Source organism: Xiphophorus hellerii, chromosome 16 (assembly GCF_003331165.1).
Source record: "Xiphophorus hellerii strain 12219 chromosome 16, Xiphophorus_hellerii-4.1, whole genome shotgun sequence".
Classification (NCBI taxonomy): Eukaryota; Metazoa; Chordata; class Actinopteri; order Cyprinodontiformes; family Poeciliidae; genus Xiphophorus; species Xiphophorus hellerii.
In genome coordinates, this window is record NC_045687.1 from 24594646 (window position 1) to 24606476 (window position 11831).

At 41.3% G+C, this 11831-nt stretch overlaps 2 protein-coding genes across 2 annotated transcripts; one reads left to right on the forward strand and one right to left on the reverse strand.

Moving 5' to 3' along the window:
- The first annotated feature begins 166 nt into the window (after window positions 1-166).
- LOC116735503 (60S ribosomal protein L23) lies at window positions 167-3764 on the forward strand. The gene is made up of 5 exons (XM_032587441.1): window positions 167-290; window positions 1002-1085; window positions 2027-2155; window positions 3127-3240; window positions 3644-3764. The coding sequence occupies exons 1-5, from the start codon at window positions 278-280 to the stop codon at window positions 3724-3726; spliced, it is 423 nt and encodes a 140-aa protein (XP_032443332.1). The 5' UTR covers window positions 167-277; the 3' UTR covers window positions 3727-3764.
- Window positions 3765-5123: 1359 nt separating this feature from the next.
- Window positions 5124-11392, reverse strand: LOC116735499 (von Willebrand factor C domain-containing protein 2-like). The gene is made up of 3 exons (XM_032587438.1): window positions 10933-11392; window positions 10307-10436; window positions 5124-6488 (listed from the first exon to the last, which is right to left on the reverse strand). The coding sequence occupies exons 1-3, from the start codon at window positions 11296-11298 to the stop codon at window positions 6259-6261; spliced, it is 726 nt and encodes a 241-aa protein (XP_032443329.1). The 5' UTR covers window positions 11299-11392; the 3' UTR covers window positions 5124-6258.
- Between the last annotated feature and the right edge of the window lie 439 nt (window positions 11393-11831).

The following is an 11831-nucleotide window of genomic DNA, read 5'->3' on the forward strand; positions in this document are numbered from 1 at the left end:
GCTGTTCAATAGAGTTTAAAATAGTAAATAGCATGAGTTTTGATTTATGGATATCATTATTACTTGTTTATGTATTTATAAATTATAGTCTGGATTTTTATTTTTTTAAAACTCGGTTAAAAAGCCATATCTTAAAGCAATCGAATTGAATGGTAAAGTGGTTTACATTTTTCCAACAGCACCTGAACATCTCACAGACTGATGACCCGGATGGATTTGTGTTCAACTTTATATCCCATAATTCCTTTCTTCGCCTTCCTCTTTCCCTTTCGCAGCAATGTCCAAGAGAGGTATGATAGACTGCCTGTAAAATCCACCTCCATCCACTGTTTTTTATCATACTGTGGAGAATGTAATATTACTGAAGTGTGAATAAGTATTCTCTATTATGTATTTCTGCTGCTCGTTGTAGATTTCTCAAAGTAGTTGACGATTAAAGTCTTGTAGCATCTCGCCTTTCTGGTGACTGCCGCCATATTTGTCTGTCAGGGCCATGTAGCATGGCAGCTAAAACATTCCGTTTTGAACTTGTATACTTTGCTCGTTCTCTTCGAGATCAACTGAGAACACAGTAAACCACCGCTTGCTTCATTTCTATCTAACCTGGGTTTTAAATAATGCTGCTGTGCTTCACAATATGTTTACTGAATGTAGCTAAAGCTAGCAGCAGCTAGCAACGTGAGCGGTGTTGGAGAACTACTGTAATTAATTCATAAGTTTCTACAGCACTCATTTAATAGATACACGGGTCAGACAACACATGGCTTTGTTAACTTTAATGAATGATTGTATTAGAACTGACTGAGCAGACAGACTAGCAGACAACTTCACATGGTCACTTCAGTGATGGTTAGTACTAAGCCGGGTTTTCAAGTTGCTTATTACAGCTGATCTGCAAACATGGTGACAGTCCAACTTGTTACTTATATTTTTTGCAGTTAAAGTAAGTAATTTTCAGGACAGGCTCCAGGCAGAAGATTATGATGTTTTCTCTATTTCAGGACGTGGTGGTTCATCTGGTGCAAAGTTCCGTATCTCACTGGGTCTCCCAGTGGGAGCGGTCATCAACTGTGCTGACAACACAGGTATGTGGCCGAAGATGTACATATGTTTAAACAGCAGATGATGAGAACGGGCAGTTATGTTGTTTCCATGAATAATGACTGAATGAAGCATCTTGTGAGAACAATAATCTGCCATTAATATGGTTAAGATTCAGTTTTTCACACTATTTTTTTGGTTTCCACTCAGAAAAAAGCAACTGGATCCTACAGTTGCATCTCTGTGTATCATAGTAACTTTTAAGATGTGTGCTCCCATTCAGAGCATGAATGGGAGCACACATCTGAAACTCCCATTCAGAGCATGAAGCTCTGAATGGGAGTTTTGCATTTAAAGCCACAAAGTCTGGGGAAGGTTCTCAAAAATTAAAAATTCTTGCTTTTGCTGTTTTTAATAAATACCAGATGACGTACTAATAAAATGAAACTACTCACCTGGTTTAAGAATGCCTCAAGGACTTCTTGTCTGAAGTGATGTTGCGTCTCTTAATGATGGACCTCCAGAGTGCAGTGAAAGATGACGTCATCACAGAGGGGGTCTTTAAAACGTAAATAATCTAAATTTAGCAGTCTAAATCTAAAACAATGCTATACTTTTCTATTTTTACCCATATTTGATCTTAAATCACACACTTTGGTCTTAAGTACGCAGCCCCCATGTCTCTTTCTCTTAAACTATTAATCAAGTTCAGGCAGAGCTGTACTTGGAGAGCCATTGTTCCACATGAAACAAAATGGTGGTAGGTTTTGTTTCTAATGTTCCTTCCAAAAGCACTTGCTCTGTCTGCCCAGTGGCTGGGTGAGTTGTCGTAGAAGGAGACAGTAAGTCATCACTGTGGGTGAGACGGCAGCTTCACTGTGGCTGACTGATCTCAATCAGGGATGAGACAAGCTGCTCAGTCTTTAATGTCTTCATGTCTCCCATGACGCTTATTTTCACTGATGGGGCCCCATCTGTCCCACAGGTGCCAAGAACTTGTACATAATCTCTGTAAAGGGCATCAAGGGGCGTCTGAACCGTCTGCCGGCTGCAGGAGTGGGTGACATGGTCATGGCCACAGTGAAAAAAGGCAAACCTGAGCTCAGGAAGAAGGGTGAGTCTGACCAGCCTGCAGCACCTCCACTCATACTGATGCTTCTGTGTCGTCAGTTAATCCTCACAATACGGGCCGTCATAATAAATTATGCGGGATGATGGATTGTCCCAGGAATTACAGCTATAAATGGTAATACTGTCATTTAACAAACATAATACAACCTCTAAAATGTCAAAAAATAAATAAAAATAAAACTTTATTGTCTAAAGAACATTCAACACTAGAATTGAAAAATATTTGAAATACATAAACAAAACCGTAATTAAAATGCATAATGAAGATTCTGTAACCAAAATTGCACTTCAGAAAGTATTAATCATTCAGCTTAATATTGTGTAAAATATTTGTGTACATAACAGGCAAACGTTGTGTACACTCACTGCTTCACAGTGGCTGCCAAATGTTTTTTCAAAATGGCGGCTTTTCAACGATTTTAAAGGAGAGCTTCTATTTAACAATATTTGTCCAAGTAGAAATGATAGAGGTCACATTAATTGATCATATGATTATGTATTTATTTATTGACAGACTTGCATGCTGATTTTAGGGTTCAAGTAACTTTTCAGTTTAACACTTCAGAAGTGGTCGTCTCAGAAATTTATAGGAAAAGAATTATGGTGTAAAAGTGTTGACCTTTGACCCTCCAGAGCATTGTGTTAACAGCTAGTCTGAGGGAGAGCCAGGAAAATAATCTTATCATTCTGAGTTAAAACAAGAAAGGTTGTGTTAGCAGTTAGCAGCATGTCAGATATTTAAAACGAAAAACTAATCAATAATTATCTATCGTCTGATATGAACCCCTTATATTGTGATACATTGTCAGCCGTATCGTCCTGCATTAACAGGAACATAAATCAGGTGTTCATGGTAAAATATTCAATGTTTTTTATTTTTACTCCATTTTTTAATGAGTTAAATTATAGATGTAATGCATTCCACGAGCTAAAGGTTTTCTAATGCTCCTTCAGTGCATCCTGCGGTGGTGATACGGCAACGGAAGTCGTATCGGCGAAAAGACGGTGTGTTCTTGTACTTTGAAGACAACGCTGGTGTCATCGTCAACAACAAAGGAGAAATGAAAGGTGGGTTTAGAGATCCGTGTTAGAACCAGGGGATGAAACCAGGGAACACCAACACACTCATGGTTGGGTCTGTTCAGTCCCAGGGCATCAACATGTCGTGGTTAGTTTAGGTGCAGTTGTTAAACCAACACTCCCTTCAAAAAGCACTTGCGTTGTCTGCTCAGTGGCTGGGTGAGTTGTCGTAGAAGGGCAGACTGAGTTCATCTCTTTGGGTGAGAAGGCAGTGACCCAGTGACTGACTTATCTCAATCAGAGATGAGACAGTATTCATATTATTCATATCTCACATCATCGTCTGGCTTCCTTATCAGTTTTAATGTAAAACCTTTGAATTGTGCCTTACTTGGTAACCAGCTTGATGTTTAGCCAATAGTGACAGATTTTTATTTGTATCCATGTTCAGGTTCAGCCATCACAGGACCAGTGGCCAAAGAGTGCGCTGACCTGTGGCCCAGGATCGCCTCCAATGCTGGCAGCATCGCCTGAAGAGAACCTGTTTGTTTTCAATAAAAACTGTTCACCAAGCTGCTTGTCCTGCTTGTTTGGCGTTCGTACCAGAACGGACGGGATAAAATTGTTCATCTACAACTGAGCTCAGTGATGGGTCCTGTGTGTCCAAGTTTTAAATGATCCTGCATTACGTATGGAGCTGCCACTAGATGGTGCACTGAAATGTGAGCATAAATCTAAAAATGTAGTTGGGTATATGTTTAATAACACCTGGAGGCGTCGAGGTGAAGAAATCAGTGCTGCAAGATCGGCCCTGATTTTCTTAATTTTGGGAGATCAGCCGACCTTGCATGAGAGAGGTTGGGCTGACCAGGTCATCTTTGCATGTTTGCAGTTAATAGTGACCCCACTGTTGGCAACTAAGTGACTTTCTTGCTATATTAACAATTCAGAGAAAGAAAATCAGTATTAGCCAAAATCCAAATTGGCAGGTCAGGGTTTTAGAGATGGTAATCAATGCATACTTCAATTCTTTTCACTGGAAAACATCAATTGAGGCCAAAATGTTAATTTAAAGGGATTTAATCTGGATATTGAAAAGCTTGATCCTAGGGCTGTTCCTCATCTAATGTTTTAACTTTTATCAGAAGTGGAAGAAAAAAAAACGTTCAGTAATGCCTTTATTGTAAAAATGGACAGTAACATAAATGAGGATTTTTTTTGTTAGCTGAAATAGAGGAAAGTAGCAGTGTGTTGGGTGGTTCCCTGAGGTTTCATCAAACTAGCGATTTTAATGGTGAAATAAGTCAAGCTGTCCTGATCACTACAGCATTAAGTATCTGTTTTGTAGATGTGGTTTGGATTCAGATAGAAAACCAGTTTGCCAGGCACCTTTCAGGCTGCTGATTTATAAAAGACCTGGATAAATGATTGGTTGGTTTAGATAATAAGGTTCTGGTTTGGACAAAGCGATTCTAGAGAAGTTGTGAAGATCATCCAAACAGTAGGGGGCGCCTTCAGAAAGTTTAAAAAAGTGACCAGATGAAAAATCTTGAGTGGAGGAGGGAATTGTTCAAAATTAAGAACCATAATAAAATTAAAGACATTTATTAAACAAGGAAAATGGGCGTCCAAAAACTAGATAGTCATAAAGGACACAAAAAATGACGGATAAATCAACACAGATATTTATGAAAAGATTTGGTCTGTGGCAGGTTCAGAACAGGAAACATCTGTATGCGACACATACAGCTCTACAGAAACAACTTCTATTTGCTCATCAGAATTCAGTAAAACCACATAAACATATTCACATTATCTACAAATGTCTATTAAATACATAAGGTCTGTGGAGGTTCCTGCATCTTTCTCCCAGTGTTAGTATTTATTTAAATGTTTTCACACAATACATTTATAATTTCACTCTTTTTGTGGTGTTTATTGCATTAGGTTGTTTACTATTATGGGTGCACACATTTAGTAAACACCTTTTGTTTATTTGAATCATTAACTACTTTGTTTTGCTGAGTTTGAGGTCAGTTTTTGGTTTGTTATCCTGAGTTAGGTCTGCCTTAGTTGATTTCTTTTGGGCCCATTTTGTTATATTTTTGAGATTTGATGTTGGAAGTCTTTTTGTGAAGAATTTTTGGGAAAATAAATAGAAAATATTTTTTTATATACGCCTTTGTCCTTGTGCCTTACTGGTCGGACCGTAACAAGGTCCAAGTCACATTTTTTAGAAGAATTTAAATTTTCTCTTGTTTTCTGCAATAAATGTAAAAAACTGAAAATGTGACTCATCACATCGGCTGAACTGCACAGTAGCATCAATTCAGATCAGTTAATCATAACCAGATCAATTTCTCATAATTATATCAGAATATGTTAACAAGATAAGTTTATCTTAACCAGATCAGTGTAGCCCCACTCAGTCTGACAGGTGAGACAGAATGGAGTCAGGATGTGTTGCTGCAGGTGAACATTAAATACGTTAAAATATGGTAATATAATCAAATATGTTTTTGTAAATGTATATATTTGTTAGTACAATATTCACATGTCATTACTGTAATTCCAGTTGATTAGTGTCACAGTTAGAACTCCAGACAGAAAGGTCAGGTAGTCTCAGTGAGAACATCAGAACAGTTCTGGTTCTGGTTCTGGTGTGATGAGGTTTCTTCAGTCTGTAACAGGAATTATTCGGACTTTGACAAAAACTAAACAGAATCTGTGTGTCACAAACAACAGATGTGGGCAACATCTGGGCTTCCACCAGATCTCACCTGTTTGAAGTTGTGACAACAGTCGCTACGTTTCCGACACTTTTGACCATTTCCTCCATGTAATGTTGCTGTTAGTAACTCTAATTTGATCTAATTTCATCATTAGGATGTATGTCAGTATTTATCAGTGAACCTAAACTTAACTTAAATAATGCTGAATGCTGGTGAGCATCAGGAACCAGGGGCTGGAGTCATGATTCCCAAACATTCACTGCTCTGAGTCCCACTGACTGAGAACTGGGGGTTGTTTATAACTGACCAGTAACTCTGCTTCAGTCAGTTTGCTTTAGGGTATCAGATCCAGTCTAGGGAACAGTCTCCCTGCCACGTCCTCATCCATGGGGGCGTCGGTGCGGGTACGGAGTGTGGAGCTGGGCAGGGAGCGCTGCTCGCAGGTGGCCTGGGGGTGGGTGTGCCACGTTCCGTCCCTGTAGGTGCAGTAGCACACCGTCTCCTCGTCGATGTTCACACGTTCCCCTGCCGGGATCACCCTGCTCCCGGCAAAACAGTTGGGACCTAAAAGCAGAGAGACGGTGCAGGGCTTCACCCAGTGCTTCCCCACAGGCATTCATTCGGCTACACATAAATGTTAGTTAATCAGTTAAAATTTTACTTTTGGAAAAGAATAGCAAATACAAAACATGGTTTCACTTATTAAGGAATAAAAGTAAAGAAGTAAACCACATACTCTGAAGGTAGCAGACCTGCATCTAATCTTCTAGTTTGAAGAGTTTCAGTCTGGTTTCAGAACTAATCATAACGCTGAAACAGAACTACTGAAAGCTACTAATGACATTCTCTTGGCTTCAGATAATGGACTATCTGTTCTGGTTTTGGTCTCAGAGCTGGTATTGATCCAGTCCAACACAATATTCTCTTAGACCATCTTGAACATGTATGTAGATATCAAAGGAGCAACTCCAGACTGGTTTAAATCCTGTCCGTCTGACAGGTCCCAGTTTGTCCATGTTAACGATAAATCTTACCTCTTCAGATTTACTTGTGGAGAACCGCAGGGCTCTGTGCTTGGACCGGTTCTTTTTGCAGTATGCTTCCAATTGGAAAAATCACCAGACACCATGGGAAAAATTTTCACTTCTATGCTGATGATACCGAGCTTTGTCTGAGGTCCATAAATCCTGATGACTCCAATCCGTCAGGTTTTATGGCCAGACAGACTTTGTTTTTGGACCAGAGCCACTGCCTTTGATTAATACTTGGATCACGAATGATGAATTTTAGCCTTTATCTCAATATTTTATCAAGCATTTTGATGAATGCAAAATGCTTGTTTGTTGTGTTTTCCTCATGTAAAGCACATTGAATAAATTTTTCTCCTGAAATGTGCTGTAGAAGCAAACTTCCCTTGTCTTGATGTTCTCTTTCTGAAATACTGTGTTACTTCTATGCTAGTTCCTTCCTCGCTCCTTCCAAAAAGTTCCACTTTTGTCTCAGCCGTCCACAGAATATGTCCCCAAATATCTCTGACCCCGAGATGTATTTAGGTAAATGTGGCTCTTTGTGTACTTTCAGGTCTGGAAGCCATTTTGCCCAGCCTCTCTTATTGTTGAATCATGAACTCTGTCTTTATATGGCATCTTGGATGACCTGTTGATGTACTCTCTGAGTGACCCGTTCTTGGAAAGAAATGAGCCTACTTCATGTTGTCAGACAGGTTCTGTTTAAGTGATTTCTTGATTCTGCACATCTGGTAGTAATCACACCTGGCTGATGAAACTGAACTCATCTGTCCACTAATGAGATCAAATTCTTTAAAAAGAGGGCAGCACATCTTAATATAGGGTCAGCTTATTTTTTACTTTTAACAAATGAAATGATATTTTAAAAACGATTTTCTGTCTTCACTCTTGCTATCTTTGATATTAAAATGTGTTTGATGAACTGAAGCATCTAAGTGTGACTCATTGGAAGGGAGCAAACACTTCAATGACACAAAAAACATTTGATCATTTTCATCTCTCAGTCCCAGGCGGTTCCTTCATGTGGCAGCGACATTTGAAACAATTAGCAGCAGCGGGAGGCGGAGGGGACAGGAAGCTCAGTCAGTCTGAGGCCAGATCCCACCAAGACGCAGCTGACGTGAGGGAAATTGGAGCGATGGCAAAATAAAATAAAAAAAACAATGACGCAACAAACCAAACCATCTGTTCCGCTGCCTGTAAAGACGTAACTGGGTGGCACAAATTTACTCTCGCTGCCAAAGCAGCATGACCCCGGAAGCAACACCCAGAGCCTGCCCAGGTTCCAGTTGAGGTCAGACCATTGCTTTGCAACTTGTGTTTTTTATTTTTTTTAAAAAGAAAAAGAAATGCAGCAGTGCACAATGATTAGATTTTTCTGCAGCTCTCCACACTAATTCCACTAATATTTAAGAGGGTCTTAAAGGCTGAGAGGACGTGTGTGTGACATAACAGGGACGCTTCTGTAAGCTGCAGGGAGGCTGAGGTGATGTAAGCAGCACTGCAGGGTGAACACACACACACACACAAACAGCTGCAGTAATGGCCTCAACTGACTTGAGGTTTGGTCTGAAGTGATGGGGAAGAGAACAGACTTTAACTTACTGTTAGTTTATAAATCACTGAACAGTTTAGCACCACAACACATTACAGATCTGCTGCTGCTAAATAAACCTTCTCTGGTTTTCTAGACACAAACTCACCTGGTTGGATCTGTTTTTGAGCCATTGTAAATGAAACATTAACTAATATTTTGATGTGAATTGATGGCACTTGACAAAACGTGAAATGTTAACTGGTTTTCGATGACTTTGTGTTTTTATGATGTGAAGCACTTTGAACGGCCTTGTTGCTGAAATGTGATGTACAAACAAGTAAGTGAAATGCTCAGCCATAACAATATGACTGGTTGTGAGTGAAGAAGGTGGCCTGGTGAATTATCTGACACCAACATACATAAAATCAGACATAATATCACAGCACAATGATGCAACCAACACAAATTTTACACGACTTCAGTCAGTCCTCTAGGAATCCTTCTACTGACACAGAGCTAAACGAGCTTAAATGACCCACATCTTAAAATGTACACTAAAGCCAACGTATAGGTTCATTCCTTGTGATCCCTGAATTCTAGTCCTGTCATCTGCTTTTACTAATACATGTGAAAGAAAGGTCTGCTGTCAGGAAGTCAGTGACCTTTCAGAGTGGAACCAGGACAGGATGCGACCTGTACAATAAATCCAGCCAAGAAAGTTCCTCTCACTCTGTATTCCACAGTGGTGTTATAACCAGGCTGAAGCAGCTGCTTTTCTTCCTGTAAAGTGCCTTGAGGTGACGTTTGTTTCTAATAACATAAATGGATTTATCTGAACTGGGAACTGTGTCTTTGCTCAGCCACATTCAGGAGCCTCTGGAGCGTCACCGGTACTCACAAGTAAGAAGTAGAGTCTGGGCAGGGATTAAAAGTTTAAGATGAAACCATTTGGATGTTTGTTTGCTTGTGTTTTTTACTGTGTTTTGATTTTTAACCGTTTGGGGGCCAAAGTGGGCCCCAAAGCAAGCTGGTGCCAAGTTTTGTCAGATTAGTTTCAGAGAGCTTTGAGTTCTTTCAGAATGACCTCCAAACGTTTTGTCTGCGTTTTCTCTTCCTCTCCTCTCAAACCTGCCTGGATATGACAGAACAGTCCCTGAAGATGGAGAGAAGGGTGAGATGGTCGTAGTTAGTGGGTTTTGCAGCAATGGCAGCACTGATGCCATTGCTGCTAGGTTCCACCAGGTTTGCTAATTGCTGCTGGCTAGTCTGACGGAGCTGAGTGGGGGAGGACTGCTCTGAGACTCAGAAGTCTGGAAGCTGCAGCTCAGAGGAGGAGCTTCACCTCAAGGGCGGGGCTAGGTCCACCCAGGCATTTTGCACTGTGGAATGGTTGCCAGGGAGATCAAATTATTTCTCATACATGTAAAAAATCAAGGCAAGGCAACACTACAGGTATGTTTTGGAAAGTTCTTTATGTTTGTTATATATGTGTGTGTGCGCAGGGCTTGTTGTTTATTCACTCTTTCATCTATTGTTCCATAATAACACACCTCAGATACTGAGAGCTGTTTGGTTATTATTTCCTAATAATCAGGTGGGGCCCCGACTTAATGATTCTGATTAAAACCTCCAACTTTGGCTCTTGTTAAGAGTTACTCTTAGCTAAACCCAAACATTACTGTACAGTAACTCAATGCATTTATTCTTGTTAGACAGATTTTTGATTTTTTATTTTGTGGTAGCATGTCTAACTAATTTCAAATCACCAAAGGCAGTAAAGTTTGACAGTGACATGACTGGAGCTGGACCAGTCTTACCAGTCTTACAGATGGGACAGCAGTGGTTGGGCTCATAGGTGGGGTTCACGCAGTGAGGGGCCGGGCAGTCGGAGATGCTGCAGTACACCTCTCTGTTGGCCTCGCAGCGACACCGCTCACACCTCGACACCTGGAAGACACGAGACGCCGCGTCCATGTCCACTTCATGAGAACGACAACATGCTGCACCAAATTATTCCCAACGGAAAATCTCAAAAACAATTATAAAATATAAAACAAAGTCTTGCTTTGAAGTTCAAAAAGATCAAGCATTGTCACAAAATGGAGAAGAGTTTGGAAACAATAGTGTGAACTTGATTTGCTTTTTTTTGCTTTTTTTTTCCTGCTTGTACTTAAATGAACACTTTGAAACAGACATGCAGACGGTATTTGGCTCGGGCTGCACCGATAAATCGGCATCGATTTCCTTAATTTTGGGAGATCGGTGATCGACCGATGCTTACATGTGAAGCTGATCTTATCCACTGATCTTATCTACCTCAGCAAAGGTCTAAAGATCAGTCGGAGGGTCAGCCTCATGAGGTGAACCGGCACGGGGAGTGGAGGAGCAGGACGGGACGGGACGGGACAGAGAGGAGGGATGGAGAAGTCTGATTCTGTCTCACCCTGAACTCCTCCAGCAGTCTGTAGGTTTTGCCTCCGTAGACGCAGACTCTGGCCATGGCCTCACACACAGGGCAGCACGCCTTATACCTGATCCGCGTGCACTGCGGGTGGATGCGGGGACACCTGGGTTGGACGCACACGGGGCCGTCCACGGTGCAGGTGCAGGGGCACGCGGTGGGGCTCGGGTAGTAAACCTCTCCGATGCTGTACACGAAGCCATGGTCGTCAATGCACCACTTGCCCCGGTAGTCCCCAAACTCGTAGTCCGGCTCTGTCTTGGTGGAGTACTGGTCCGCCGCGCGCCCAGGAATCAGCAGCAGCGCCGCGAGCGCAACGGAGAGGCCGGGGAGCGCGCGCTTCACCATGGTGGCCAGGTTGAAGTGAGCGGCTGCTTCTGCTGCGCTCCGGTGAGCGCATCCTCACACTCAGCTCATCCTCACACCGACAGGGCGGCAGTGACGCGCGTGGGCGTCACTGCCGCCCTGCATCCCGCTGGTTCACCCAGAGGCTTCAAAGGTGTCAGGTTGGTTATGGATCTAAAATATTGATCTGACTAAACTCTTAATGGATTTCTGTCTTTATGTTTTTTATTGGTTCTCAAAAGAGAATGAACTTTGGAAACAATCTGCCACTTCATTAACAATAAAACCAGGGGCCCCAAACGGCACGAGGTTCTAGTCGGGGGACCCTTTGCAAACTCAGACTATGCTACTAATGACACTAATTTTCACTTTTTTTTCTCACTTTTATTTACTTTTCAATAATTATTACATTCATTTAGCATAAATGCTAACGTCATACTTTCTGATTTTATTTGGCAACAAGCTATGTGGTGGAAAACGTTTTGCCAAAAGATGACAGGCAAATAAAAAGATCACTTTAGGACTCGGGGCATTAT